This window comes from Nicotiana tabacum, chromosome 3 (genome assembly GCF_000715075.1).
Source record: "Nicotiana tabacum cultivar K326 chromosome 3, ASM71507v2, whole genome shotgun sequence".
In the NCBI taxonomy this organism is placed as follows: Eukaryota; Viridiplantae; Streptophyta; class Magnoliopsida; order Solanales; family Solanaceae; genus Nicotiana; species Nicotiana tabacum.
Window position 1 is genome coordinate 53,418,638 of NC_134082.1, and position 15,725 is coordinate 53,434,362.

Below are 15,725 nucleotides of genomic sequence, written 5' to 3' on the forward strand. Positions count from 1 at the left end.
TGGATTCCATGGATACCGAGACCACATATAGTGTTTTCTTCACTCTCTACCTTTCCTTGTTCTTATTTTTATTAAGCATTGGGGACAATGCTTATTTTCATTTGGGGGGGGGGGGTGCTATTTTGATTGACTTACATTGAAATTTGGCATGTAATAACTATTACACTATTTTTCTTTTATCTTTATTTTTCCTTTGGTATGTATATATTCGTCCCTTTAGAATTGATGTATATATTCATTCCCTCATTTCCTTTTGGTTTGTATATTAATTTTTTCTTACTTTTCGTAGTTTATTTTGTAGCTTCTTTACTTTGTCCTTCTTAGTAGTATAACTTCTTATCTACTTTAGTAGCTTCTTTTTGATTTGTTACGTTCTCTGTCGTTTTGTGTGAACAATAAGCCTTCGGTTTTCTTTCCAAATATAGATTTTGTGTGAACCGGGTGGCTCTTCCCAACGATGGATGGCATGACAACCTTCTTAAGGGATTGAGCTCGTTTTCTTTTATGTTTAGGCAAATATAGTAGTAATGAATAAAAGGGTTTCAAGCATGCTTCAGTTGGTATCAACACATTTACCTATGATTGTATGGTTAAAAACAAGATGTTGGTAGAAAATAGTTCTAGTTGTGACCTTTTGACTCTTGTGTTTATTTAAACAGTCATCGAATGGTTCAGTCGAGCCATTTGTGATTCTCAATCTTAGCTAGGGTTGTTGTGAGCCCTCGACTCCTTAGCGATCCAGAAGCGTGAGAGGTGAGATGTTTAGTTGCAAGTCCAAGTACCCGTGCTAAAGGTCTAGAACTTGCCCCAAATATTTTTCTAGGCAAAATTCTAAGTGTAGCTTGGCTTGACAAATGATTGTAGGCTCTCCTTGATCCAATTTGAAATTTTCCATAGCCTAACAATGTGATATCCCTAGTTAACCCCTTCAAGCCTAAGCCCTTTTTCTTTTAATAACCACGTTACAAGCCTTTATCCGTTTTGTAATAACCCTCTTTTGGAACCTAATCTTTCCTTAGCATTCGTGAGAAACAATTGGCAAAAACATAAGTTTGGAAGAGAGACGAGGAGTTTGAAGTGATAAAAGGTACAAAGAAGAGAAAGAAATGAAGAAAAGGGAAGGCAAAGAAAAGAAAGAAAGAATAAAAAGAAAAATACCAAAAGAAAGTGAATAAAGTGAAAAGTTGAAGGGAATTCAAAAGAAAATAAGGATGAAAGGCTGAAGTAAATAGAAAAGGAGAAAAATGAATGTCATGATCAAGAAAGAGTGACATTACGTCTCTCTAGTTCCCCCGAGGAGGAAGAAAATGACTCAAAGAGTCGAGAAAGTATGAGCCAAAAAGAGAATATGGAGTGCTTAAGGAAATATGAAACCATTATATTTTCAACAAGTCCTACCTTGGTCCAAAAGTCTTCATTATATCCCGCAAAAGCCCTACATAATTTCAAGTTGAGTGAGCTTACATTAGTGGTGATTTACATAAGGGGTAATCTTATGGTACTTAAAGCCGGACTTGTGACGTTCTTTTGAGAGAGATGAGCGAACTTTTCACAATCTTTGCTTCAAGTGTTGCAGTCTAAAGTGAGATTTGCTAATGGAGAGTAGAGGAGGAGGAGCTTGGGATCCGCAATGACCTACGTGAAAGAGCGAGCTTCCTTGATGAATAGAGTCAACTCTTGATGCTCTAGTGTCATACTAGAACTATTGTACTCAAAAAGTCAAATCATTGTGTTGTTGATAATTCATATGTGTTGTGGGTAATTGTTGGTCCCAATTGACGTGTAATTGATTCACCTTAGGCTAGTTGAAATATCTCTTTTTCTAGTGAAGGTGGGAATTGCTTATTTGCTTGCGGACAAGCAAAAGCTTATGTTTGAGGGAATTGATAAGTAGGGATTTTGACCTCTTATTTGCTCTATTTTACTTGCGTTTTAGCTCAAACATGCTTAAAGGTATTCCCAAAAACTAACGAAATGTGCTTACTTGCAGGAATATTGGGAAACAAGACAATGAAGTCAAAATAAACTCATAAAGGAGTCAAAAGTGAACACGAATCAAAATAGGGCAAAAAGGCCAGCAGTGCAGCCATAGAGAGGAGATTCAGAGAGTACTCTTTGGGCCAGCTGAAGGCATGCGGACCGCATCATTTTTGTGCGACTGCATAATCAGAAGCGCATCTGCACTCATTTTTATGCAGACCACAGAAGCCCCAAAGTTCCAAGCCCAAGTTCCAAAGAATGCGGACCGCACGATAATTGTGCGGCCGCAGAAGCTCATTGTGCAGATCGCACTAGAATTATGCGGCCGCACAACCTTTGTAGGGGCATTTTTGTCAGATATTTTCAGCTTAGTATAAATAGAACTTTTTGTTATTTTTAGGTTAAGTTTTGTATTGGGAGAGCGCCTGAGCTGTTTTCTTTACTGTTTTGAGTAATTTTGTACTAGATTAGCGTCTAAACATTAGATTTTCTTTCTCTAATCAATTATTATGCATTCTATCTTAAATTCTTATTGTATTTCTTCAATTTTTATGAGTAGCTAAATTTCTAGCTAGGGTTGTGGCCCAACCCTAGTGTGGGTACCTAAAGGGTATTTGATTTAGGGCTTTTTTGTGATTGGGTTAGTGATATTTAGCCTTGCTCATGCTTGAATTGTAGAATCAATGGTTGCAAATATTGATTCACGCCTATTTGACTTAGTCTCTACTTGAGAAAAAGAGACTAAGTCTAGGAAAACTTGACTAACAAGAAATTGGGGTGAACTCGAGAAATTGATAGACCCAATTAAAGGTTCAAACCTAGAGATAGTATGACCCAACTTGAGCATATATCACTTGTTTTGTGCAATACCCATTTGGACTTGAGAAGGCCAAATTGGGCAAAATCACTCAAACTACCGAGAGGTATAGAGTGGGTAATTACGTGTGATTGCTGTACTACAACCTCGACTAATCAAAATTGCCCTAGAATTTACAACCCATTAGGTAACCACCTGGGTGGAAGTTACGACCCTACATATTTTACCATTTGAAAAACAACCAAAATAAAAAAATATTGTCTCCTAGTTTCATATTTTCAATCAATAGTAGAATTAAAAACAACAACAAATAAGAATGTGGAAGAGTAATTTGAGGCACATCACACAATTGCACTAAATATACATAATCTCAATTCTAACTCCCTGAGGATTCTACCCTGACTCATGTTGGGATTTATTATTACTTCGACCGCCTTACTACATATACTTGTGGTGTGAGTTTGGGCGACATCAGCAGTTGCTTTCAAATTTTAGTCTGGCAATACCTGAATAATTTTGATATGCGTATATAAAATTCATTGAAGGATTTGAACTGTTCTGAAGCATTTTAAGGCTCCCAAGAAATTTATTAAATAAAGCTTCAACAAATACTTATGTGGATTGGAAATCATGGGTGTACATGCTTTATTCTTGTGTCTATTGTAAGTGGTGTACTAATGTATCTTGCTAGAACCATGAGTATAACAATATGCGAGCGAGATATAATTTTATTCCTATATGAAGATATTGAAATACTATTAGTATTATTTTGAAAAAGGAATCTTTGATATGATTTGTTTAATCTAACAAATATTATCAAGGTTTTGTTGGTTAAACAAATGCAAATATTTTCTAAAGTTCATTCTTCAAACAATCTATTTGTATGTGAGGGTACTGTCATATTATTATTTTACAATGCAGTCAATTGTTGATGCTTATTCAAGTCATGTCAATATACTAGTAGCTGATAAAGCAAGTGACTCAACACACAACGGATGTGTGGCTTTTCTTTGCAGAGAAGATTCCAATAATAGTGAAGACGATGATATTTTCTTATCTTAATTGAAAGAAGGATATATTGAAGGAGACATGATTAATTATATATTTCATCAAAGTTCTTTATCAGACACATTTTTTACTGAACGGTGAAATAGATGTTCAACAAATTTGTTCACTTGATAGTTTGGTGGTTCTGCTAAATGAAGCATGAGCAAACTCAACATTTGAGAAGTTGATATACAGGATGGGAACACGTCATCTCGGAGAAATAAAGTGATGTTTTCATCAGGGGAGACAAATATGCATTGTACTCTTTTTTCCTTGGCTAAGATTTTACCCCATTAGGTTTCTCTGTCAAGGTTTTTAATGAGGCAGCAAGTAATGCGTATTACTAGATATGTGTACTTTTTTTCCTTCACTGAGATTTTTTCCCCACAGGGTTTTTTCCTAGTAAGGTTTTAACGAGTCACATTATCTATGGACATCTAAGGGGGAGTGTTATAAAATATTAAATTATGGTGGATATCCATAACCACCAAAGGAATAATACCTACTACTTTTCCACATTATCTCCATAACTCCCACTACTCCAATACTTATGGTTGTAACTCCCATGCTTCCATAACCTCCCCGTGATCTTTCTCCATGATCTCAAATGCTTAATGCCATGTTTATGACATTCTTTTGCATACCTCCATGTAATACTATAAATAGAAGATGAAAAATAATATTGTATACACTTAAACACTTGATGAAATAAGAAAGTTATCTCTTATTCTATATATTCATTATCTTGTTTTATATTGTTACTTTAAGCTTAATTTCTTAACAGATTTTTGAAGTTTGGCCTATTAGTCTAATGTGTGCCAAAACTAATTAATTTTAAGTAACTTTAAAAAACTGAATATTTTTTGAATAGAAATGCTACAAGCGGCTACTTGGACCAATCCAAGTTTAATGGGCCTGTCCATTCGTTAAAATAGCACGTTCTAGCCAGTTTTTGGATTGATCATTCAAAAATAACCAATGTTTACCAAGTCAATGAAAAATAGCCATTATTTTGCTGCAACAAAGACCGGTCCAGCATAATACTGGAGTTCGGTACACCTGTGTATGAACTTCCAGCATATTATGCTGGACCGATATACTTTGCTGGCTCCAGTATAATATACTGGAGACTGGAGCACCGGTGCTCCAAACTCCTGTATATTATGCTGGACCGATATATTATACTGGAACTCCAATATATTATGCTGGAGTATTTTTCCGGATTTTGAATAATATTTTCGTTCAAATTTATCTTTACATGAAAAATGGCTAAATTTCGGTTACCTTTGAAACTGTGGCTATTTTTGAACGATCACATGTAAATGTGGCTATTTTTGAATTTCTCACTGTCCACTCTACAAAGCCATATTTTCGAGTGGCCCAAATTTCTTTGCCATTTTTCTTTTGACTTTTTCAGAGGTAATCTAAAATACGTGACAAGAAAAATAATGAAAATTTCAAAACAAAAGGCAAAAGCCAAAAGTGTCAGAAAACTGGAGAAAAAAGCACGAAAGATCTGCGGACATATTGGCTGCACAGGCAACGAAAATGAAGCAGACATGAATCCACAAAGCCAAAATAGCTAAGCAGGAGAAAGCCCTTGGAGCGGAAAATCCTCAGAGGCGAAAATGGAAGAATCAATGGTGAAACTTGAAGGATCGGTAGCCGCGCCGATGATATTCTTTATTGTCGTCGCTGTTCAGTACCTCTCCCGCTATGTCGAAATCAATATGAGTGTATTTTTCTTAATTTTCACCTCTTTTTTAGATTTTTTAAATTTGGTTTATGTTAATTTTACAATGATTTGCTGTTTAGATACATATCTGTATATGTCTGCATGTGTGTGTATATTCTAGTATCCATGTATAAAGTATAAGTGAGTATTTATGGTAATGTACTTTCTCATCTCATACACTCTTGATTTTGTCACCTATTTCCTAAGTCTGATGTAAGAATTTTTTACACCATCAGGTTAGCAGGTAACATTTTAAGAGACTTACCTGTAGATATTCTCTGTGTGACCTGATAGTGTAGAAGATTCTATACAAGTATATAACTTAAAACTCATTTGGTATTTTTCGTTTGGTTTATGTTAATTTCACAATGATAAGATATGAATACATACGTACAGTGTGTCTCAGTGTCTGGGAAGTGAAAGACTGTGTGTTCTGTGTACATATATATACACACGCGCAGAAAATACCATCAATTGCTGAATATTCATTTGCTATGGAGAAAGTTGTTTTTAATTGAGCTGTCAAGTATTTGAATGGTTGATTTGTCACCAGTTAACACAAATCCGTTTGTAGATAAATCATGAATCTCCTACTCTTTTTTCTTAAACAGTTAATTGTTTTGCTACTGTCTTATGTCTAATATAACAATCTTTGTTTTCAGAGAGTTTCTGTAAATGCCGGGGAGTTGCAATTGCGCGCAGAAATTAAGCAGCTGCTAAAGGAGGCGAATGCCATGTCGCAGTAAGTGATTCCAATTGTTCGAGTAACTAATATTTATGTAGTCTTGGGTAGGAATTCAACGTCTTCTATTGTAATTCGTTTTGGAGTTTTCCACGTGGCGTATCCAGTAGTATAGTTATGGGTTCAAATCTTTTAGCCTAGATCTGGAGTTATCTATGTAAAATTCATTGGAATTGTTGAAAATATTGAACTATGAACCCATAACCCGAATAAGGTGATGGATTCAGTAGTTAAACGTGATTGAGAACCCATAGAAATAAAATTCTTGTTCTACCTCTGCACAGAGTGTTATATTTTTTTCTACATGACTATATTTAAAGCTTATCTTGACCAATATTTACTTTTTATAATTTTCTCCATGAATGTGACAAATTACATCCTTCTATATGTTGATATTTTACTGGCGGTTGAGTTTAAGATTTTAATTTGACTTTTATATTGTAAAATTGATGATGAACGAAAATGTTAAAGTAATTGTTGAAGATCTAGTTTGATAAAGAAAATATTATATCAAAGTTCAAAGCTTGAATTATTTAATAAATTTCAATTCTTGAAGGTTGTGAAAAGTGTATGAAAATAAAATGGTGTCTAACATTTTTGAATGTTCCAAAAAGGAAAGAGTGTCATATTGCAAAGGATGGAGTATCATTAGTTTTTCAAGCTATATTGAATGGAAAACTATGTGTCGATAGTAATGATAGATGGTGCAAACCAAAATTGTAGGTTTAAGTAGACACATGAATGATATCTGTAATTCCCCCGTTATGGTAAAAGTTATGATGTCTAATTAGCCAAAATAGTATTTCTAGTAGGTTGCTGATAATTCTGATAATAGTAATTTTCCAACCAAAATACTAGTATTTCTTCTGTTCCTTCTGGGCTTTTATCTAAGAAAATGAGAATTGCCATTTGTTGATAATTCACTTTTTAGATCATGCTAATTTTGTACAGTATCTATGGTTTGTAAAACTTTATGTTGTTTTCATATTGATTTCAGGCCTTCAACGTTTGCTCAAGCTGCCAAACTAAGGAGGATGGCAGCAGCCAAGGAGCAGGAACTTGTAAAAAGTATGGCATAATAGCTGTTATAGTCATCTCAGAGCAAATTATCAGTTCCATTGACAATGTATTCTACTCCATGAACAATTAGCTCATATTGAAGTACCAAATACACCTGCCTATTGTTAGGACTTAAAACTATTTGACCTATAAACCTATGTGGATTTAGCAAAGAATAGAACATAATGGATGCATAAGAATGAAATAGGTGATATTAGCTAGTTGGGATGATAGTTTAGTCATGTTGGTGGACTAACATTTCATCCTTTTCTGCCGAATGTGTTCTAGTTTGTTTTGGATTTGTATGCCAGTCAAAAAGTAAAGAGATCCCCTAGTGAAAAAACCTTTAGTTTGTTGTTAAATCCAAATTATTGGGTACAAGATTAATCCAGATGGATATTGAGGATTCATATAACCTATCTTAACTAGTTTGCGATTGAGGTACGTTTAGTGTTGATGTTTTTGTTTACTCTCAATTACTACATTTGGTGCCATACAGATCATGAAAAACTCAGAAAAGAAATGAAATCGTCATATGATTCACACACAAAGACCCTGATTATCTTAAAGGTAATGCATGCAATCTTTAATTTGGTAGTCAAGACTTTTGCAGCCTTTGTTTTAACTGTAAGATAATTAATCAGCTGCTGATCACACAGTTTCTAATGTACTTGTTGCTGATTATATGGTTTTGGCGTATCCCTGTGGCTTCCATACCTAAGCAGCTCGTGCAACCTTTTGGTAATGTGTTATCCTCTAGTATGCTTGGTTTCTCGACACCTGCATGTCTTGAAATTCATATTCACTAATCTGCTATGTTGTGCCTTTCAATGTGACAGGTGGACACAATACACATTTAATTGCTTTCACCGCCTTAATTTGTTTGCATGTTTGAAACTGATATCTTCTATAACCTTCCACGTTGCAGGTAAGATATTGTCTTGGCGAGCTGGAGGTCATGTGAATGAAAACGTCATGGTAATTACCTTGAGGATTTAGCATTCATTGGAAATTTCTTTTTTCGGAGAACTGTGACTATATGAAGTAGTAACGAGCTTAAGTCTTGGGTGTGAGTCTTAGCCTGTTTGGCCATGCTTCTAAAATCTACTTATTTTGAAAAATGCTTTTGGGTGTGTTTGGTATGGAGTAAAATGTTTTCCTTACCAAGAAAAAGGAAAACATTTTCCAAAACTCCTTCTCAACCTTCCCCACCCTCACCAACTCATCCCACTCTCTCTCTCCAAAAAGGCTTTTTTTTTCTTTTCAAATTTTAGTTTTTCTGTTACCACCCACCCTACTACCCCTACACCCCACCCCGGCAAAAAAAATTATTTTTTTACCTTATTTTTCTTTTTTGCAATTTCAAATTTGTTTAAAGGTTCAAAATTTTACAAGTTCCAAAGTTATGAGTTCAGAAGTTTATGCGTTTGGGTGTTTACGGGTTTGAAATTTCGCAGTTTTGAAAGTTTTGCGGTTTGGAAGTTTATGAAATCTGTGGATTCGAAAGTTTATGGCTTCATGTTTATTATATCTAAATTATTTATGAATACTCTCGAGAATTTATTTTTCTTAATTTGCGTACCAAACACCGGAAAATGAATTAGATTACTACTTGTTTTCCAAGAAAACATTTTTCACGAAAATTATTTTCTGTTATACCAGACACACTCTTTGTCAAAAGGGCTTTTCAAAAAGTACTTTTGGTGAAAAGTAGTTTGTGTTTGGCTAATTAATTTGAAAAGCAGTAAAGCACTTTTAAGCAACAGTTCGTATTTGACCAAGCTTTTATAAAGTGCTTTTCAATGTATTTTTCTCAAAAGCGCTTTTCAAAAAAAGTGTTTTTGGAGAGAAGCTACCTTTTTCTGCTTCTTCTAATAGAATAAGAAGCAGTTGAGCAGTTAAAAGACTAGTTAGCTGTTGTTTGTGATTAATGAGCTGTTAAGAAGTTAGTTACACAAGTTAGTTAGGCATGCGAGGTGCACGTGTAAGAAGTGATGGAATTGTATATAGCTGGGTCTTCAGCTTATTTCTTCAATAACGAATAACAGATCTTCTTCTCTAAGAACTAAGGTTCAGATCTTATTTGCATGGCTCAATTTCACATGGTATCAGAGCGGGTAACTTCGATGCTCTGAGAAACTGTAAATTCGATATTCGCAGAAGAACAAGCACAGATTTGTGCAATTTTGTGAGTTGCAGAAGAACAGGAAGGTCAGATCTCAGTAAAAATGGCTGGAAATGAGGTAATGTCACTTAACCACAATCATCCGCTGTATCCTCAAGCTGGAGATGCGCTTGGGCTAGTCCTAATTCTGCTCAAACTCACAAGGCCAAATAATTACACTCTGTGGAGTAGAGCAATGAAATCGGCTCTTCGAGGCAAAGGAAAATTAGGTTTTATGGATGGAACCTGTGCCAAAAGTATGTATAGAGGAGAATTGGCAGAGCAGTGGGAGAAATGCAACGCTATCGTTCTGTCATGGATAGGAAACACTGTCGCGACAGAATTGATGGCTAGTATCGTGTATGCATCCAATGCTAAGAAGGTATGGAGTGAGTTTGAGGAGCGATTTGATAGATCGAATTTGACTAGGATATTTCATTTGTGGACTGAAATCGCTACCTAGAGACAGGGCACTGACTCTGTTACTTCATATTACTCTAAAATAAAGGATTGTTAGGATGAATTAGATGTCTTAGCTCCACTTCCTTCTTGTGATTGTGAGGAATCTTTACCTTATGTTGTACACGTGAGATCACAAAGGTTGTTGCAGTTCCTTATGGGACTTAATGAATCCTAGAGTAATCTACTAGCAAGGAGACCTATAGTGTCGGTAAATGAAGCCTATGAAATAGTGTCTCAAGAGGAAAGTCAAAGGTTACTAGGTGTGGTAGATGTGAATAAGGATCCATTGACAATGTTAGCAGGAATAACACATCAAGTTTTGAAGCCTAAAAGGCCTAGTGTAATCTGTGAGCATCGTGGATACAAGGGACACTTAAGGAAAATTGTTGGTTACCCACAGGATTTTAAGAGCAAGAAGAAAAGGGCACAATCTGGCAGATTCAGACCTTTTGCCAATTCTACAGTTGTAGGAGAAAACATGAATTCATCAAAGGCACAAGGTCATTTCTTTACTGAACAACAGTATCAGCAGATACTGAATATGCTGAACAAGCCAACATCCAGTGACAATGCAGATAATATAGCAGGTAACATGGCAGGTATGACCTCACTGTTATCCAACAACTTTGCTTGTGAATGGATAATAGATACAGGGTCATCACATCATATTACACCATATAAGGAGTTGCTGACTACTTTTAGAACACCGAGAGATCAAAATAGCAGTAGATTTCAAGTTCCTACTGGTGGTAGAGCAGAAATCACAAGTATAGGAGATGCAATGATTTTAGGAAGCTATATGCTCGAGAATGTACTACATGTGCCAGATTTCAAGTTTAATCTGCTTTCAGTGTCCAAGATAACCAAAACAACTTTCTTGTGTGGCTTTTGTTTTTTCCTTATTTTTATGTGTTTCAGGGATTCCACAATGGGAAGGTTCTGGGGATTGGTTAAGAAAAGGAAGGATTGTACATATTGCAAGAGGCAATAAAACCTGCAATGGGAGCAACAATTCATAAGGAGGACAATAGTGGAAAGCTGTGGCATTGGAGACTAGGGCATCCTTCTATTGGAGCAATACAACACATTGTAGATGTCAAGAATAAAGTAGATGCTGAACTATTAGGATCTGTGAAATTTGTCCCTTGGCAAAACAAAGCTGACTAAAATTTCCTAATAGCAACAGTAGATCAAGTAGCCTTTTTCAATTGATGCATCTAGATGTATGGGGTCCATACAGAAAACCTACATATGATAAAATGCACTACTTTGTTACCATAGTGGATGATTACAGCAGATACACTTGGATATGTCCGATTCAATCTAAATGTGAAGTGTTTGTAGTATTGAAGAACTTTGCTTTAATAAAGAATCAATTTGACAAGAATATTAAAATCCTTAGATGTGATAATGGTAGTGAGTTCTTTAATTCAAAATGTAATGAGCTTCTTGCTTCCTATGGTGTGATTCATCAAAGCAGTTGTCCGTACACTCCCCAACAAAATGGAGTTGTGGAGAGGAAGCATAGACAGATACTAGAGGTGGCATGAGCATTAACCTTTCAAAGTTCAATGCCTATAAAATTTTGGAAGAACTGCTGTATACTTGATCAACAGGTTGCCATCCACAGTGCTGTAAGGAAAAACACCATCTGAGTTATTGCATGATAAGGTACCTTAACTATCTCATTTAAAGATGTTTGGGTGTCTCTGCTATGCAAGCAGGTTACCTAGAGGTGACAAATTCACATCAAGAGCTAGGAAGATAGTATTTGTGGGATATTCAGAAACTCAAAAAGGTTACAAGTTATATGATCTTGAAGATCATCAATTTTTTGTTAGCAGAGATGTTCAGATCAAGGAATCACTGTTCCCTTTTAAAACTGGGACTCAAGAAGAATTATGTGACATTTTTCTGTTTAAAGAGACCTTAAATGCAGGTATAATTCAGCCACCTGCATGAGGTACTCATGAACAACATCCTACTAGTGCAGAACCAATACCTGAACCAGGAGAAGCAGCACCTGCTGTGGAAAGTTCAGCCATTGATTCACCTGATCCTTTTGATGCAGCATTGGACACAGATGATGCTAATCTCCCAGATACATTATTGGACTCAGATGATGCAGTGGATCAACCACAGACACTTGAAGCTCCTGCAGCTACAGGATTTGATCAAGCTGTAACTCAACCAGTTGAGTTAACAACAGAAGATCAAGCAGATCAACATCATGAGCAACATGGTTCTATTGAAGAACACACTCATGGGAGACCAAGCAGAACAATCAGACCTCCAATTTGGCTTAGTGACTACATCACTACTGTCAAGCCAAAGGCACATTGTTCCTATCCTATATCCCATTATGTGACCTACACTCATCTTAACCCCTCCTATCAAGCTTACTTAGGCTCCTTCTCTATACCAACAGAGCCCAGATCATTCAAGGAGGCCTCTAGTGATCACAATTGGATTCAAGCAATGCAACATGAGATTGATGTATTAGAAGGGAACAAAACCTGGGAGTTAGTTCCGCTACCTGCTGGAAAGAAGACTATAGGGTCAAAGTGGGTACATAAAATCAAGTACAAGGCCAATGGGGAGATAGACAAGTACAAAGCTCGCTTGGTAGCAAAGGGGTACACACAAAGAGAAGGGCTAGACTATCATGAAACTTTCTCACCGGTTGCAAAAATGGTCACTGTCAGAACAATCATTAGTGTGGCAGCTTCAAAGAACTGGTTTTTATACCAAATGGATGTTAATAATGCTTTCCTTCAAGGAGATTTATATGAAGAGGTCTATATGAATTTTCCTCAAGGTTTTCACAGGCAGGGGGAGTATAGGGTGTGCAAGCTCTTGAAATCTTTATATGGCCTCAAACAAGCATCGAGGCAATGTAATATCAAGCTAACTACTGTCTTGTTGCAAGCAGGATATTGTCAAAGCCCTCATGATCATTCTTTGTTCACTAAACAGAGAGGACGTATTGTGATCATTTTAATCTATGTTGATGATCTACTCATTATTGGGAGTGATAAGGACCTCATTGAAGAAGCCAAGAAGACCCTGCACAGCAATTTCAAAGTCAAAGATCTTGGAGAACTCAAATATTTCTTAGGAATTGAAGTACTGAGATCAAAGCAAGGGATACTTCTCAATCAGAGAAAGTATGCCTTAGAACTAATCTCTGATGTTGGACTCAGTGGTGCAAAGCCAGCTACAATACCACTTGAAGCCAATACCAGACTAACTCAGCTGAACTAGACAAAGTGACTGGTGCTGCTGATGACCCTTTGCTTGAAGACATGTGCAATTATCAAAAATTGGTGGGCAAACTGATTTACCTCCCCATCACATTTCCAGATATTTGCTTCACAGTTCAGGTACTCAGTCAATTCATGCAGCATCCAAAGAGGTCACACTGGGAAGCAACATTAGGGGTGGTGAGATACATCAAAGGTAGTCCTGGTTTAGGGGTTTTTCTAAGCCAGAACTCAGCCACTCAGTTGACAGCCTATTGCGACTCTGAATTGGGCAGCTTGTCCTAACACTAGGAGGTCATTCACAGGATATGTCATTAAGCTGGGTGATTCTCTAATCTCATGTAAGTCAAAGAAGCAACACACTGTTAGTCGAAGTTCAGCAGAAGCTGAGTATCGCAGCATAGCAGCTAGTGTGGCAGAAGTTATATGGTTAGTTGGATTGCTGCAAGACTTAAGTATGCCTATCTCCAGACCAATCCAACTTCATTGTGATAGCAAAGCAGCTATCCAAATTGCAGCAAACCCAACATTTCATGAGCGCGCCAAGCTTATAGACATAGATTGTCATTTTGTCCGAGAAAAGGTGAAAGAAGGGCTTATTGAAACTAAATACATTGCTACACAAGCTCAACTTGCAGACCTCCTCACTAAAGGTTTAGGAGTTGGCCAGCATCAGCTTCTCCTGTACAAGCTAGGAGTGCTCGATGTCTTTTACCCTCCAGCTCTAGGGGTAGTAATAGAATAAGAAGAAGCAGAGCAGTTAAAAGACTAGTGAGCTGTTGTTTGTGATTAATGAGCTGTTAAGAAGTTAGTTACACAAGTTAGTTAGGCATGTGAGGTGCACGTGTGAGAAGTGAGGGAATTGTATATAGCTGGGTCTTCAGCTCATTTCTTCAATAACGAATAACAGATCTTCTTCTCTTCTTCTTCTTCTTCTCTAAGAACTAAGGTTCAGATCTCATTTACATAGCTCAATTTCACATCTTCAAAAGTGCTTCAGCTTCTACTCAAAAGCACTTTTTTCCTTCAAAAAACTTGGCCAAACATGTTAATTTTGGCAAAAAAGTACTTATGGCTAAAAAAGCACTTTTGACTGAAAAATAAGCTTGGCCAAATAGAATGTTGGGAGAAGCACTGTTTTGATAGGTTGACTCTCGTAGGCTTGAAACCCATTATTTGTCTTTTACGACAACTCAAAGAGAAGGATGTACTCACTTAATTTCTGGACAGGGGTGGGGTGGGTAGACAAATGCCTTTTTTGGAGAGAAGGGTGGGGTAGGTTGGTGAGGGTGGGGAAGGTTGAGAAGGAGTTTTGGAAAATGTTTTACCTTCTCTTGATAAGAAAAACATTTTCCTCCAATGGGAGGAAAATAAGTTGATAAGAAAAATGTTTTCTAAAACATTTAAACCAACCAAACATGGGCAAATTGGAAAATGTTTTCCTTGGTACCCAACACACCCTGAGAGTTCTGAAGATCTCAGTCTTTGTTAATTTTTCTTACTTTCTGTTGATTCATTTTGCAACTTCTATTTGGTTGAATGTGCCAATATGATATGATCTTAAGCCAGTATTCATTAATTACGTCCATTTCCAAAGCTGCCTATCTTTTGTTTGAACAATGTTATGGCTAACTTGTGTAATGTAATTGCAGGTGGGAATCATTCCATGGTTAATATTCTCGACTAGAGTCAGCAAACTTATCTGCCGGAAAATATTCAAGTAGGATAGGAGAGCAAAGTAATTTGAAGCGAAGAAACTACACATCAATTGAAAAGAACCAAGATGGTCTGCCTACTGATATATATTTATTTGATTGCGATTAACATGCACTATTTATTTGTCTGGTGTTCATTTATCACCTATCGATTACTGTCTTATTTTTGAAAAGATTATTAGTGAGGAGTAAAGCATAAAGTTTGTATGGTAGTGCCAACAGTGCCATTGCCACAGAAAGCATAAGGCTGTTCACTCGATTGAATATTGTCTATTTAGGTTATATATTGTTAGCATTTCTGATTTTGTTTCACAAGGATGGGGAAGTCTACATTATGCATTTCATTTATTATTTTTTTAAGGGGCATAAAAAGTCAAAACGTGCCAAGTAAAAGTAAACGGAGGGAGTAGTATGAATAATCTTATTAACTCATTCAGCTTGTTCTTTTAAGTCACTTCTTTTTTCTTTCATTTTTTGTTCTTTGTGTGATGCTTATTTGGGTCAAAGAAGAAAGTGGCTACCCTCGTGGAATTCGATAACTCTTTTCTGGCTTATACTTGAATACCCTACTTAAGCAGAACTAAATTAATTTCTAACACTTTTTACATGCCATTTTTCCGAGTCACTAGCTAATCAAGAGAATTATTTGTAATAATAGTTTTTAAGTGATATAATTGTGAAATATATATTGTTTTTTTCTCAATGTGTAGAATGTAAACTCATAGAAGTTGATAGAGTTGG

At 36.3% G+C, this 15,725-nt stretch overlaps 1 protein-coding gene across 7 annotated transcripts; it reads left to right on the forward strand.

Moving 5' to 3' along the window:
- Positions 1–5,300: 5,300 nt before the first annotated feature.
- LOC107819343 (protein GET1) lies at positions 5,301–15,292 on the forward strand. 7 transcript variants are annotated; one of them, XM_016645445.2, is made up of 7 exons: positions 5,301–5,580; positions 6,242–6,321; positions 7,319–7,389; positions 7,880–7,950; positions 8,040–8,121; positions 8,309–8,358; positions 14,922–15,292. In XM_016645445.2, exons 1-7 carry the CDS (start codon positions 5,473–5,475, stop codon positions 14,991–14,993), a joined length of 534 nt encoding a protein of 177 aa, XP_016500931.1. In that variant the 5' UTR covers positions 5,301–5,472; the 3' UTR covers positions 14,994–15,292. The 7 variants fall into 7 exon arrangements, 6 of the variants coding, with proteins under 6 accessions (XP_016500931.1, XP_016500930.1, XP_016500934.1 ...); XR_012707535.1 differs by having other exon boundaries at positions 5,304–5,580; positions 8,025–8,219; XM_016645444.2 differs by having other exon boundaries at positions 5,304–5,580; positions 8,025–8,121.
- Positions 15,293–15,725: the final 433 nt, after the last annotated feature.

Coding starts and splice junctions, on each gene's coding strand:
- LOC107819343 (XM_016645444.2), top strand. CDS start 5,473: ATGGAAGAATCAATGGTGAAACTTGAAGGATCGGTAGCCGCGCCGATG. Junction 6,322..7,318: donor GAGGCGAATGCCATGTCGCA/GTAAGTGATTCC, acceptor TATTGATTTCAG/GCCTTCAACGTTTGCTCAAG. Junction 7,390..7,879: donor GGAGCAGGAACTTGTAAAAA/GTATGGCATAAT, acceptor GGTGCCATACAG/ATCATGAAAAACTCAGAAAA.